At 46.5% G+C, this 16,129-nt stretch overlaps 1 protein-coding gene across 1 annotated transcript in view; it reads left to right on the top strand.

Moving 5' to 3' along the window:
* Positions 1-16,129, top strand: part of GPAT2 (glycerol-3-phosphate acyltransferase 2, mitochondrial) — a gene marked incomplete at its 5' end in the record, with an annotated part of 339,381 nt that overhangs the window by 230,211 nt on the left and 93,041 nt on the right. The window contains 2 exons of the mRNA XM_082253675.1: positions 3,244-3,505; positions 12,202-12,335. Coding sequence (XP_082109801.1) covers positions 3,244-3,505; positions 12,202-12,335 — 396 coding nt within the window. The remainder of the gene's footprint in view (positions 1-3,243; positions 3,506-12,201; positions 12,336-16,129) is intronic.

Here is a 16,129-nt window from a genome sequence, read left to right as displayed (position 1 = left end):
CTTTACATGTTTTCCCTTAAACCAGTCAAGTGTTGCTTTAGCAGTGTGTTTGGGGTCATTTTCCTGCTGGAAGGTGAACCTCCGTCCCAGCCTCAAATCACGCACAGAGTGGTACAGGTTTTGCTCAAGAAAATCCCTGTATTTAGCACCATCCATCTTTCCCTCAACTCTGACCAGTTTCCCATTCCCAGCTGCTGAAAAACATCCCCACAGAATGATGCTGCCACCACCATGCTTTACTGTGGGGATGGTGTTCTTTGGGTGATATGATGTGTTGGTTTTGCGACAGACATAGCATTTTCTTTGATGGCCGAAAAGTTCAATTTTAGTCTCGTCAGACCAGAGCACCTTTCTCCATACATTTTGGGTGTCTCCCACATGCCTTTTCGCAAAACCCAAAACATGCCATTTTGTGTTTTTCTGAAAGTAATGGCTTTCTTCTCTGCCATAAAGCCCAACTCTATGGAGCGTACAGCTTATTGTCATCCTATATACAGATACTCCACTCTCCGCTGTGGAACTCTGCAGCTCCTCCAGGGTTACCTTGGGTCTCTGTGCTGCCTCTCTGTTTAATGCCCTCCTTGCCCGGTCCATAAGTTTTGGTGGGAGGCCATCTCTTGGTAGGTTTGCTGTTGTGCCATATTCTTTCCATTTGGTTATGATAGATTTGATGGTACTCCTGGGGATCATCAAAGATTTGGATATTTTTTAGAACCTAACCCTGACTTGTACTTCTCAACAACATTGTCCCTTGTTTGGAGAGTTCCTTGGTCTTCATGGCAGTGTTTGGTTAGTGGTGCCTCTTGCTTAGGTGTTGCAGCCTCTGGGGCCTTTCAAAAAAGGTGTGTAAATGTAATGACAGATCATGTGACACTAATGCCTCGTTTCCACTGAGCGGTTCGGGTCATTTCGGTACGGTACGCTATTTTGAGTGTTTCCATTATTAAAGTGGCCCATACAACCGAACCAAATTGCACCATTCCTGGTCCTCCTTCAGATATAGGGCCATAGGAAATGGTACGGTAGGGTTAGAGCGGAGCTACAGGCGTCACACGATACATTCCACTGATTGGCAGACAGGAAAATGTCAATGCACACATCAAACGAAAAGCTCAGTCCAGATAATAGTCCAGACTTGCAGTGGAAACGCTCACCTGAATAGGCCGGACCATTATAACCCTTCCAAACTGTACCAACCCGAACCGTTCCGCTCAGTGGAAACGAGGCATTAGATTACACACAGGTGGACATCATTTCACTAATTATATGACTTCTGAAGGTAATTGGTTGCACCAAAGCTTTTTATATGCTTCATAACAAAGGGGGTGAATACATACGCACATGCCAATTTTCTGTTTTCTATTTCTAAAAAATAGTTTTATGTATATATTTTTCTCATTTCACTTCACCAACTTAAACTATTGTGTTCTGATCCATCACATAAAATTTAGATTAACAAAACATTAAGGCTGTAATGTAACAAAATACTGTAGGTAAAAAAAAAAAAAAAAAAAATCAAGGGGGCGAATACTTTTGCAAGGTACTGTGTGTGTGTATATATAATATATATATTTAGCAGAGACCCTAGAGCATAAAATGGCGATCATTGCAATATTTTATGTCGCATGGTATTTGCGCAGCGGTCTTTCAAATGCAATTTTTTTGGGAAGAAATAAATTTTCATGAATTTAAAAAAAAAAAAAAATGTAAAGTTAACCCGATTTTTTTTTTTTTATAATGTGAAAGAGGAGGTTCCGCTGAGTAAATAGATACCTAACGTCATGCTTTAAAATTGCGCACACTCGTGGAATGGCGACAAACTTTGGTACTTAAAAATCTCCATAGTCGACACTTTAAAAAATATTAACGGTTACCTGTTTAGAATTACAGCGGAGATCTTGTGCTGGAATTATTGCTCTCACTCTAACGATCGTGGCGATACCGCACGTGTGGGGTGGGGCGGGGCACTTTTAATTATTGTTTTTCTTAATAATTTTATATTTATTTTTACACTATCCATTTAAAAAAAAAAAAATGTATCACTTTTATTGCTGTCACAAGGAATGTAAACATTCCTTGTGACAGTAATAGTCAGTGACAGGTACTCTTTATAGAGGGATCTGGGGTTTATAATACGCCAAATCCCTCCTTTGCACTTAAAAGCATTCAAAACGCCAAATTTGATTTGTTTTGAATGCTGTCATTTTTTTTTTTTTTTTTAATCTGGCGCCTTTAAGGCACTAGTACCTGGATGTCATGACATCGCTTCCGGGTGTTTACATCGGAGACCCTATCAGAGCCGAATTCAGGTATGTTCGGGTCTTCGGCCAGCCGGCGCACGTGTCGGCTGGTCGCTCAGGTCTTCCAGTGGGATGGGAGACCAGCATGAGCCACGGAAGGTGGCGGGAAGGGGGGGCTTCCTGCTCCTTGTAATGATAGCTGAGCGGTTGTCATTACAAGAAAGCTGACCATCCGGTCTAAACAATGGTACCGAGATGATGCTTCTAGTAGCAGGCATCACCCGGTCCAACCCCCTGAAGCCGGGCCACATATTTGTGTTCCGTCAGCGCAATAGGGTTGAAGACCATTAGGAAGGCTTGTATTGCAGCAAGAGGTGGACAATAATGGCTATTATAGCAAAAGTCAAGCTTTGTTTATAACCTGTAATGTGAATCTACTTATCATTTTGACATGTAGCTTTCAATGAAGGCAAACTTTAAATATGCATTGTTTTATCTTACACTGTTTGAATTGTCTGCATTTGTAACAGCTTTACTGTTTTTCCTCTTTTGTATTTAAAGTGGCTGTAAAGCCAGAAGTTTTTTTACCTTCATGCATTGTTCTCTGTGCAGCCCCCCACCCCCTCCAATACTTACCTGAGCCCCCTCTCGTTCCAGTGATGTGCATAAGGGCTTCGTCTCGCCGGGGATTCTACCTTCTCATTGACTAAGACAGTCAATCACAGCCACTGAGCTGATCAGGAGAGAGAGGGAGCGGGGCTCTGTGTAAATGGACATGCAGAGCCACAGCTCAGGAGTGAGCCTGCAGGGGTGTCTCCATTGCAAGCTGCTTTCTCTGGGGGCACTTGGCAGAAAGGAGGGACCAGGAGCAAGCACCAGCAGAGGACCCAAAAAGAGGAGGCTGCTTTGTGCAAAACCACCGCACAGAGCAGGTAAGTATAGCATGTTTTTTTTTTTTTTAAAGAGACTTTAATATAACTTTAATCTTGTTGTGTTCTTTTAGGGGGTCTCCCTATCTAGACTGCTTTCTGAAGTTTCTTCAATGACAGAAGATATCCTCCTTCATGGATTTGACTTGGGGTTTTCTGGTCAGCGCTGGGACCTGCTTCGCCACAGTCTCTACATGTTGCGCAGCTCTGTGACCCTCTTTTCAGTACCATGCATTGATGTATATGTACTCTGTCGAGAATCACATGACAGCATTAGGAATCTGGCACAAAGGAGTGCCACCCTGCTTCCTGTCTTCCTTTATGAGGCTTTAGGAGGTTAGATAGCTTGCATTCTGGTTCAGCGGTTAAAATATTTATTTATTAAGCTGAGAAAATCAAATTTCTCTTGTGTTCATTGACGGACACAGCTCCAGAATCTTCTTGACAATTGGGTTATTCTGCCCCCCTACAGGAATAGGACACTAGGCAGGAAAAAGCTTTACCACACCTATGGGGCAGTCCCAGGGGGTATAATCCCACTTCCTGCTCTAGGCATTCAGCTTTTTTCTGTCTAGTCAGGAGTAAGGACCTAGTTCCTTTCTGGGATCTCTGGTCCTAGCATTTTTTCCTTTTTAAACCATTTTTTTTCCTCTTTTATTATTTTCTGTTCCTGTGTGAACTACAATCAACTGCTGGACTGGGCGACTGGACTGGATATTCTAGATGTTTATGGTCTTCCCAGCGTGACCCGACCTCAGCTCCACGCTAGGTCGGCCTCTACATAGCCCCACTAGACGGGCTGGCTGGCGAGTTAAACGTCTCACGAGGACGCACGTGACCCGGTCACAGCCTGAGTCGCAGCATGCCTTTGGCCAGCAGCACCCCCATTCCGATGGTGTGGTGGTCTGCCTGGAGCAGTGCCCACCTAGTTCCACGGTATGGTAGTGTCCTCCCCTCTTCCTCTTGCGGGTTTTGGGGTGGATATGGGCCCCCCCCTTTGATGGTGGGACCCCCCGGTTCCCCTCTTTCTCTCCAGCCCCTCTGGGGTCACTGTGGGTCTTCCATACCCCCTCTCCCTGGAGGTTCTGAGCTGGCTTTTGCCATGTGCTTTGAAGGGGGGCTTCCTTTGGGGCTGCTTTTGACTGGTTTCTCCGGGCACACATCGGGAGTTACAACAGGGTCCTTCGTCACCCTGGGGGGCTAGTAACCTGGGCAGGGGGGTCCTAAGGGCTCCCGGCTGTTGTGTTGGGCTGAGAAAGTGGATGGCTTCATATCCGCAGGTCCGCGCCGCACGCGGCCAGACCCAGGCTGAAAATTTAGGCTGCGGTTTTGCGGCCTACCAGCCGGACGCTATTTTGGAAGCCTCAGTTAGGGTGGCTTGTTCCTAGGCGGTCTACTCCAGCGGGGGGGAAACCTTAAGAAATTTAGGCCGCAGCCTATTGGGCCCTGCGGCCGAGTGGGTGCCTACTGGGGGGGGGGAGGGTCCTGTGGCCGCCCACCTCCTCTTGGATGGGATCTGTATGGGATCTGTGCGGCTGGGCCTCCACCAAAATTTAGGCCGCGGCCTACTAGGCAGGGAGGGAGGGAGCGCTGTGAGGGTGGGCACCTTTGATGACAGCATGCTGCCATTTTGCGTAGGGCACGACCCCTTTAGCGCTGCACCTTGCCTGCGTGTTCGCTTCAAGGCACGCAGCCCCCTTTAAGGGAGCCATTTATTTTCATGCGGGCCTCTATGGAGGGGCTCGGGGTGAGCCCGCCCACTTTTTTTTTCTGTGGGGTCCAGTAGGTGGTCCATTCGTTGACCCTGGGTCGGTGTCCCCTTGCAGTATCGCAGTCGGTGACCCTCATCTGCCTGTTTTGTGTCCATGCAACCATCCTGATTTTTATGTTTCAGAGTGAGCTTAGGATGTTGCGACCCTCCTGAGTCTGTGTTCACGCACTTCGTGTGCTCTGATAGTGAGGATGTTTCCTCTTCTACTGCAGCCACGCATGCAATGGCGCCGGTAGATGCACTGATTGTATTGGTGCAGGCAATATTAAAATTGGAGGATGCTGCTGCTGCTTCGGAGGTGCCTTTTGGTACCCGCAGCTCTCTAAAAGCGGCAAAGGTGTCCCCTTTTTCTGCTTACTTGATAAAATTGTCCCGAGTCAGTGACCTAAACGCATTATGTCAAAGCCTAAGCGTTTTTGCTTGACGGTATCCCTTTCAATTTTCCCCGTTTTAAAAAAGTGGACAGTTTCACCTGTGGGGATTCTCAGGGTTTCAGGCCAAATAACTTTATTTCTGGTGGAGGAGTCTCCAGCTTTTAAAGATCCCTTTGACGGGAGACTTTGGTACGCCTCATGTTTCCTGTGGCCGGTTCGGTCCTTAGGCCAGTGTTCACTATAGCATTGGTGTCCCAGACTTTAGCAAAGTGGGCAAAGCTTTTGCGCCAGGATCTGGAGGGGGAACAGCTTCCCCCTGCCCTTGCGAGCTGGCGACCCTGTTGGTCCATGGGTTGCAGTTTGTTTGTGGTGCCTCTCTGGATGCGGCTCCCTTAGTTTGTAGGCTGTCTGTGACAGCAGTGGTCCTTCGGCGCATGATATGGCTGAAATGCTGGTCTGCGGACCAGTCTTCCAAGATGGCCTTATCTGTTCTCCCCTTTTTGGGGGATCGGCTGCTTGGATCTTCCTGGATGATATCCTTAAGGGTCTTACAAGGGAGGAAAAGTACTCTTCTTCCACAGGCTAGGGTGGAGGAGTCTCGTCACAGAGAGCGGGTTCTTCCAGACCTGCAGACAAGCCCTCTTCTGCCTGAAGGGTCACCCTCACCTGTGTCTGAGGTGAGGGGGACCTCTTCGCTTCTTTCCGGACCCATGGACCTTCCTGATTCAAGACAGGTGGGTCCACAAGCTGATCCGGTCCGGCTACAAGACCAGGTTTCAGTCTTCTCCTCCAGTGAGGTTCTTTCCTTCCAATCTGCGTTTGTCCCCAGACCGCCTGCAAGGTCTCGTCGGGGCGGTGCAAGTCTTTCTACTACAAGGGATGATTGTTCCTGTTCCAAAATCGGAACATTTTCAAGGTTTCTAGTCAAATCTGTTTACAGTTCCCAGAAAGGAAGGCAAGGTGTGTCCATTCCTGGACCTCAAGGCTTTGAACCTCTTGTGCGGGTACAGAAGTTCTGAATGGGGTCCATTCGTACAGTAGTGGCATCCTCACATCAAAAACGCTCACCTTCATATTCCATCATATGTCGGTCATCAGCGTTTCCTCCACTTGCCATGAGTGAGGAGCATGCTCAATTCATGGCGTTGCCCTTTGGTCTCTCTTCAGCTCCTCGGGTGCTGGCATTGTTGCCACAGCGGGGGGGGGGGGGGGGTTGCGGGGCTGGGGTACCTGGGTGATCATCTTCTGCGAGCAGAGTCTGACTGCTCTACAGGACAACCTGGACATCACTGTACAGACTCTACAGAAGTTCGGTTGGACTTTAATCTTCCAGAAGTCTGCTCTGGTTCCGTCCAACAAGTTGGACTATCTGGGTCTGACTCTGGACTTGGCCTCAGCCAGGGTGTTTTTCTTCAAGCTCCAGAAGCTGCAGGATGCTATTCGACTTCTGTTGTCCAGCAGTCGGTTTTCTCTCAGGACTTGCATGCGGGTGCTGGACCTGATGGGGTCTACCTTTTTTGAGGCAGTTCCGTTCGCACAGTTCCACATGAGACCTCTGCAGAGAGAGATAATTACCAAGTGGGACAAGAATCCACAGTATCTAGACAATCTGATCCTGCTGAGTTGGGGTATGAGAGAGTCCCTGATCTGGTGGCTTTGCTCTGTGGCTCTTCGACAGGAAAAATCATTCATTCTCCTGTACTGGACGATGGTCACCACGGATGCCAGCCTGTCTGGGTGGGGAGGTGTTTTGGGCATGGATTGTGCTCAGGGGGTTTGTGACTGTGGAGGAGTCCAGACTACCAATCAACGTACTGGAACTTTGGATGATCAGACTTTGGTCCATTGGACGATTCGTCTTCCAGGGTGTCCGGTACAGTTTCAATCAAACAATGCTACGGCCGTGGCATATGTCAATCACGAAGGGGGCACAAAGTTTCCTTGTGGATCGAAGTAGCCGGCATTCTAGGGTGGAACGTTTCGTTCCAGCTCTCTCTGCCGTGCATATTCCAGGGGTGGATAATTGGCAGGCGGATTACCTCAGTTGACAGGCCTTGGACCACAGGGAGTAGTCTCTTCATCCGGAGGGTTTTCACCAGCTGTGTCTCTGGTGGGGAACTCCCGAGGTGGACCTGTTGGCCTCTCGACTCAACAAGAAGGTGCAGAGATTGGTGGCAAGGTCTATAGATCCTCTAGCCAATGCCACTGACGCACTGGTGGCACCTTGGGTCCAGTACCGTCTGATATACACCTTTCCCCCTTTCAAACTTCTGCTGAGACTTCTACAGAGGATCGAGGAAGAAGAAATTAAGGTCATCTTTGTGGCCCCGGACTTGCCTCGCCGGTCTTGGTACGCCGATCTAGTAGGGCTGGTCGCCAATGTCCCTTGGCGACTCCCTCTCAGAGAAGACCTGTTGGCCCAGGAGCCGATCTTCCATCCTGCTTTACAGTCGCTGGCTTTAACGGCTTGGCTGTTGAAAGCCAGGTGCTGAAGAATAGGGGGTTGTCAGACTTGGTGATTCCCACGCTGTTAACTGCTATGAAATCTACCTCTAGAAAGATTTACCATCACGTTTGCATACATTGCTTGGTGTGATTCTCTGGGAGTTTCTCCCCGTTCTTTTTCGGTGGCTCGCATTTTTGGCATTCCTCCAAAGAGGTGTGGAACAGCGCCTGGCCCTGGGTACCATCAAGGCCAGATTTCAGCCTGGGAGATTTTCTTTCAACATCCTTTGGCTACGCATTTCTTGGTTCACTCCTTTGTTCAGGGGTTCGCCATTTGGCTCGACCTGTGCGGTCTCTGTTGTCTCCGTGGGATCTCAATTTGATACTGTCGGTTCTTCAGAAACCGCCTTTTGAAAATATTTGTGAGATTCCTCTGCTCACATTGTCCCAGAAGGTAGCCTTCTGGGTGGAAATTACTTCCGCACGCAGGGTGTCCGAGCTGGTAGCCTTGTCTTGTCGTTCACCTTATCTGGTGGTTCACAGAGATAAAGTGGTGCTTCGCCCTTGTCAGTCGTTCCTTCCTAAGGTTGTCTCTGGTTTCCATCTGAATGAAGGCATTGTGTTGTCTTCCCTGTGTCCTAAGCCTAAGCATCCTAAGAAGCTTGCCTTGCATTCTCTGGATGTGGTTCAGGAGATCAGGTTGTACCTGGCGGCAACCCAGTCGTTTAGGAAATCAAACTCCATTTTTGTCCTTGAGGATGGAACTTGCAAAGGGTTGGCCGCGTCTGCCGCAACCATTTCCAGTTGGATCAGACAGATGGTATTGCAGGCCTATTCGATCAAGGGTCAAGTTCCTCCTTTTCCTGTTGAGGCGCATTCTACGGGGGCGCTTAGTGCTTCCTGGACCTTCTGCCATCAGGCATCAGTGATGCAGGTTTGCAAGGCGGCCACCTGGTCGTCTGTACACACTTTCACAAAATTCTACAAAGTAGATGTGTTGGCATCTGCGGATGCTGCTTTTGGCCGCAAGGTTCTGCAGGCCGCTGTTTGAGAGGACTTGGTCCTCTTTGAGGGTGTATTGTTTTTTTTCCAGGTGAGCTCCAGTTCCTGGTTAAGCTCCATGTTACCTGGTTGGCTAGTTTTAGCCTTTGGGAGTTTTTTCTGCTGTTTTTTACCACTCCTCATTTTGACACTGCTTTGGGACATCCCAATGGTCAAAAAGATTCCGTGTCCGTCAATGAATGAAAGAGAAAATTGAATTTTTGTCTTACTGTAAAATCCTTTTCTCCGATGTTCATTGAGGGACACAGCACCCACCCCTCTATTGGGTTATTTTTCTTCTGAAACTGCTTGCAACAAAGAATTTAAGTCCTATAGCAGAAAGTGGGAGTATATCCCCTTGGACTGCCCCCATAGGCGTGGTAAAGCTTTTTCCTCAATTACAGATGTAATGTTATATGTTGGCATAATGATTATAATGGATCAGACTTTGTGAATGTTGTTCAGGTAAGAGCCCATTCACACTAGCACGACTTGTGAGGCGACTTGTGTAGCCCCAGGTCGCTTGACATAACAAAAGCAATGTTAATCAATGAGTGCCGTCTTAATTGGCACTACTGAAGTCGCTCCGACTTCAGAAAAGGGTCCTGTACTACTTTGAGGCGACCTGTGATCCGACTGTCCCATATACTTCAATGGGAGTCGCCTCCTTATCTTAATTGACACGACTTATCAGACTTTCCAGGAAGAAGAAAGAGATTAGCCAGGCATTCCCCACAGACAAAGTCGCCTGTCTCTTCAAAGTAGTGCACAAGTCTCTTCCAAGTCTCTAAACAAGTCTCTTCAAGTCACGGGGCGACTTTCTGGTCGTGGTAGTGTGAACCGGCTCTAAACCTCCTCTGTTTCTTTGTTATAAATAAATAAAATTTAAAAAAAAGCTTTTTCCTGCCTAGTGTCCTACTCCTCTGGGGCAGCATAACCCAATGGTCAAGAAGATTCTGGAGCTGTGTCCGTCAATCAACATCCTAGAAAAGGATTTTACGGGAAGAAAAAAATCCAGTTATTTATGTTTAAAAATAAAATGTGTAAATATAAATTGTGGCATTAATAATACCATATCTATTAGTTCATGTTGTGATTGTATGTCTTTTATCACAATTTTCATTTGGTTTTGGGCAATGGGTAAATGTTTGTGAACACCTGACCATCACACTTAGATTAGACTTTCTAATCATGAGTATAGCATCAAGTCAATTAAACTCCTGGGATATTGATCTGGTCAGTTAAGTAGCAGAGGGGGTTTTTAATCAGTTTTAGCTGCTTTGGTATTTATGAAATGAACTTCAGGTGCACTAGATGGGCAACAATGAAACAACCTCCAAAACGGGAATAGTTTTACAGGTGGAGGCCACTGACATTTTTTTCCCTACTCATCTTTTCTCACTGATTTTCACTAGTTTTGCATTTGGCTAGGGTCAGTGTCACTACAGGTAACATGAGGCGATACCTGGACCTTATAGAAGTTGCACAGGCAGTCCCAACTCCTCCAGGATAGCACATCAATACGTACCATTGCCAGGTTTAGTTTGTCTCCTAGCACAGTCTCAAGAGCATGAAGGATATTCCAGGAGACAGGCAGTTACTCTAGGAGAGCTGGACAGGACCAAGGAAGATCCTTAACCCGTCGACAGGACCGCTATCTGCCCCTTTGTGCAAGGAGGAACAGGATTAGCACACGCTAGAGCCCTACACAATGACCTCCAGCAGGCCACTGGTTTGAATGTCTCTGACCAGACAATCAAAAACAGACTTCATGAGGGTGGCCTGAGGGTCCGACTTCCTCTAGTGGGTCCTGTGATTACTGCCCAGCACTATGGAACTCAATTGGCATTTGCCATTGAACACCAGAATTGGCAACATTATGTTTTTCCTCATTGAGATCTGATGTGTTTTCAAAATGTTCCTTTTTTTTTTTTTTTACCATTGTATATCCAGAAGTATGTAGACACCCCTTCAAGTTGAGGTCAGGTGTTTCCAGTGAAGGGTACTGTTGCTACTATTGTATTCAAAGACATTAAAAGCTAGATTCACTTTTGAAAAAAATAATAAATGCACATGTTTTTGCAGGGGAAAAAAAATGTACATTAATTTATTTATTTTTACAGGAGCCTTCAAAACATTGCACCGTCGATCAGTGGATAGCGGGTGCAATGTCAGGCTCCTGTAAACTCTTCCTGCTCTCTGCCCGGACCTCTGTATGGGCTGTCAGTTGGAGAGCTGGAGGAAGATTCAGTGGACTATGGGTGCGCTGAATACCACACTCATAGTCTTCTAGTTTACTCACAGATCCCTGTAAATGAATGTGCGGGCAGACCCCAGTCCCACTATGACTGCGCCCCTGTGTACAAATCTAGCCCCAAAAAAGGCAAGGCTTGATGAGTTTGGTGTGGAGGCCATCCAGTGGCCTGCACAGAGCCCCCGGCCTCAACCGTACTTGCCACCATTGGGATGAATTGGAATCAATTGCAAGTCAGGTCTTCTCATCAAACATCTGTATATTACTGCACAAACCTTTTGGCTGATATTCCAACAGACACTCCCCATAATCTTATGGAGAGCCAGAATAGCATAGGCTTTAACAGCTTCAAAGGGGGGGCCTATTCCATACTAATACCCATAATTTTGGAATGTTATTTCCATCAACCTGATATAAGTTGTCAGGCTAAATTAATAGTAGTAATGGAGACCATACACAAGACTGGAATACACAGGAACAGTCCAAGAAGGTTTGTCCCGCACTTTTCTATTGCAAAGTAGAAAACACAGGTTTGATACAGGAGAGCTTTATACAGCAAATCCTTAGCATAAAACATCTTCACCTGTTGGTCATCATGAACTGAAAGTCTAGTCAGTCGCATGGACAAACAGGATGCACCATAATGGATTCCCCAAAACAAACAGGCAGCTCTTCTACTTTTTTAGCGTTCTGCAAGCAGTGGGTTCTCACAGCAGAGAGAGTGAAACTGAGAGAGCCCTCAGCATCAGTCAGCTCACATAAAAAACAAAAAAAGAAGGCCTACCTCACCCAAAGCTCAACAAAGCCACTGGGCTCAAAGACCATGACCAAAACTTAAGATCTAAGCAAACTAAAAGTTTAATTTGTTGATATCAAACACAAACCATTGTGCTCCTTACTAATGGTAGATTCGAGACCTAGGTGACACACATACACAGTCCACAATACTGGCAGCAAAGTGTAATAGTTGGGTGTCCACACACGTTTGCCCATATAGTGTATACCTGACATATTTGGCAATATTTGTATTCTATTTATGCAGAATGGGTGCTGATCATAAGTGCAAAGAAAGTTTAATTCAAAGTACATCTCTGTTGCTCCTAGTACAGTGACATCTTTCAAACATCTTTTTTCCTTATACTTGCAGCCTGCACGTTGAGTGCCTTAATGGCACAACTGCCCACTCTTTGTCTGGCAGAAATTTTCTTCACCGAAGAAGAACTGATTGAAATGATGATGGCTCTCTGTTCCCTGCTCTCCAAAAATATCCTCCTCCAGCCAGTATGTATATTTAAATTCCATCTCAAGCCGCAAAAGTTTTTTTTTTTTGGTTTGGATAAATGGAGCACGGATTGGAATCTCTCAATATTTTATGTTTTCTTATATCCACATTTGGGATGTCCCCATTCCTTTTTGAAGACAGGTGGCAGACTGAATAGGAAGTAAAGGGAAATCTCTCCTATTCCCCCCAATGGGGACACAGATGGCATTCAACCCCTTTCTGCCTTTCGGCCCTTTAAGAGCTTCTAAATCCTGGGAGGTGGGCATTTGGGTCATGTGACTTATGTGATTGGCTATCACAATGGTCACATAATTGGAAAGCTTTCAAGCCCCTGCCGGTAACTGTGCTGGGAGCGCGCAGGGTGTGCATTTTTAGCATAGAAAAGTGCTTGCATAGCGTTAAAGCCCACGCGCTAAGAGGCCGCATATATGCGTACTATCAGTGGTAAGAGGGTAAAACCTGACATTTATTGAAGTAGGATAAAGAAGACTGGTCCAGGCAGAATCTTCAATGAAACAGGTTAAATGATAACAGCTGCAGTTGGGAAACAAGCAGTAGAGCAGGTTCAAAGAATAGAGGCTCACAGGTCCTTTTTATGAAAAAATCAAACCAAAGCACGATATGGACTACAATATGATTGGTTGCCAAGGCTTAAATCAATATCACTAACCATAAAATTTGATATATATTATACATTTAGATAAACATAATAGTTTCCAAATTCCTATATGCCCATAATATGTATTTATTACAGTCCTTGAGCAGAACTATAGCTTATATATCTTTTAGTAAAATCTGCACCTGCAGACATTTTGGTTTTCAGCTTATATCAAACTCTTATAGAACTTCTCATCTGTATAAGACTTCTCCATCTCAAGGGCAGTAGTGTGTTTCCAACTTTGTTTGGGATTATGGCCATTATTTCACCCCAGCCACCTGTAAGGTTACATGCTAAATGACCTATAGGTTTAATTTATATAAATCCTTTTATACAGTGTGTATTAGGGATCCGCTGATTATCGGCAAGGCCGATCTATCGAGGGCCGATATGCACTTTCCCTAAAATATCGGAATCGGCCCCTGAGGTTACCGATATTGTTGTGACGTCATATGTTGCGCCACGCGCCTCCGCGCAATGAAACCTCTGCCTTAGGCCGCCTCCCTCAGCCTCGTCTGGAGTCGGGGAGTCTCGGCCCGACAGTGAGTGTACACACAGTGTGTTTAACAAAGCCGCCATACATACACCCACCCACAGCTGCCCGGTGCCAGCCACCCACAGGCCTGTACCAACCAGCCACAGGCCCTGCCTATACCAGCTAGCCAGCCACAAGCCCTGGGCCTGTACTAGCCAGCCACCCACCACACTGGGTGCCAGCCACCCACCAAAGGGTGCCAGCCACCCACCCACCACAGGGTGCCAGCCACCCACCCACCACAGGGTGCCAGCCACCCACCCACCAAAGGGTGCCAGCCACCCATCACAGGGTGCCAGCCATACACCCACCCACCACAGGGTGCCAGCCAGCCACCCACCACCGGGTGCCAGCCAGCCACCCACCACCGGGTGCCAGCCACCCACCAAAGGGTGCCAGTCAGCCACCCACCACAGGGTGCCAGCCACCCACCCACCACAGGGTGCCAGCCTGCCAGCCACCCACCCACCACAGGGTTCCAGCCACCCACCACAGGGTGTCAGCCAGCCACTCACCCACCAAAGAGTGCCAGTCAGCCACCCACCACAGGGTGCCAGCCAGCCACACACCACAGGGTGCCAGCATGCCAGCCACCTATCAAAGGGTGCCAGCCACCACAGGGTGCCAACCAGCCAGTTTTTTTTAAGCCTATATTCAATTTAAGTATTGTCTTTCAAATTTCAATGGAGATGGATGCAGATAGAAAAATGAAAAGTGTGGTCTGGGACTATTTCTCATCTCCATCTCCAGGAAAAGCAGCAGCAGTGTGCAACATGTGCACAAACAATGTAAGCATGGGATCAATAACTGCAAAACACAAAAATGCGTCAAATCTTTGGGCCCATCTAAGAGTTCATCATGTTGAATTATATCATGCAGCACAGAAAATAACTAAATGAATCACAAGGTGAAACATCACTGTCCCAGGCAACAAAAACAGATATGTTTCAGAAAAAATAACAGGTGGCTAAAATCGGATGGAAGATCCCAACTGCTGGATCGAGTAATCAGAGATGATGGTCACTGATAACCAGCCATTTACAATGGTGTCTGACTCTGGATTTAAGCGGTTGATGTCCTTAGTTGAGCCAAGGTACACACTAAAGAGTGACAAATATTATCGAACTGAAATGCTGGGAAAGATTCACCAAAAGGTCGTTGAGAAAGTAAAGGCTATGCTGAAACCAGAAAATGCTGGCAACTCACTATCATTCACGACTGACTGCTGGTCAGTAACAACATTATCACTAATGAGTCTTACATGCCACTTCATTGACAGCGGATGGACAAGAAGGCATTTGGTGTTGAATACAAAAGTGATGCAAGGATCCCACACTTGGGAGTACATTGGAGAAAGGTTTCTAGGCATGCTAGAAGAATGGGGAATCACCAAAGACCAAGTGATGCTTGTGCTCCGAGACAGCAGAGGGAACATGGTGAAAGGAATGAGACTTGCTGAAGTGTCAGACCTCAGTTGCATGGCACACACCCTCCAACCTGTGGTAAATGATGGTCTGTCAAACCAGAGAGCTTTGCTTGACATAATTAGCGTGCTGAAAAGGTGCGCAGGTCATTTCCACCATTCTGTTCTTGCCAAGCAGCGACTGAGGTGCATTCAGGAAGACCTTGGCCTACCCAAAAACAACTTAACGTTGTTCCAACACGATGTGTGTCATATGTCATCCCATGTGTGAGAGTGCTGAAGATGCTTCTTCAAGAGAATGAAGGACCCAACACACGTGGCACTAAAATATGTAGGCAGGCCATGAGGGACAGCCTCGCCAAACGTTTTGAGAAGCTTGAGGAGAATAAAAATGTGCTTGCATGTCTTTTGAATTCTCAATAAAAGAACCATCCTTTCTCTTCTGATGTATTGGCCAAGGCAAAACAATGGTTGAAAGAAGATATTCAACAAGGAGGTGCAGGAGGTTCCTGCCAAAAAGAAAAGTCAAGAAGAGCAAGTTTCTAATGTGGAAGAGCCGGATGCTTCAAAAAGAGAAAAATGTCCAAAAAGACAACGGACAGAAGAGAAACTTCATTGTGGTCGAAATAAATGCCATGTTCAGTGTTTTATTGGGGTCTCATGCGGAGGATTCTTCTAAATCTGCAATAATGAGCCTGGATGATAAACTTCATCTCTATTTGAAGGAACCAGTAATTGACAGAGGAAGTGGTGATCCTCTTCAGTGGTGGAAAGAAAATGAGGCACGCTACAAAATACTTGCTTCTAATGCTAGAAGATACCTTTCTGCTCCGCCTTCCTCTGTACCAAGTAAGCGTGTTTTTAGTGAAGTGGCAGCACTTTATGAAAAAAACAGAAGCAGTTTAACTGGTGAACATGCTGAAATGTTATGCTTTCTGCACTAAAATATTTTTCTACTTAACTGGGAGTATTGAAAGTGTAGTAGTATAGTACTAGTGTCCACTCCAATCCATTCCACTGTTTAGCTTTTGTCTAGCTTTTTTTCTAGCAGTTTTGCACTGACTGCACTGCACTGCAGTCAGTGCAAAACTGCTAGATAAAAAGCTAGACAGTCGATTGGAGTCAGTGGACTACTGCTGCAGTAGTGTGCCACTCACTGCTGCAATAATTTGAAATC

This window comes from Pelophylax lessonae (assembly GCF_965119305.1).
Source record: "Pelophylax lessonae genome assembly, chromosome: 4".
Classification (NCBI taxonomy): domain Eukaryota; kingdom Metazoa; phylum Chordata; class Amphibia; order Anura; family Ranidae; genus Pelophylax; species Pelophylax lessonae.
This window is presented reverse-complemented; position numbering and strand designations above follow the sequence as displayed.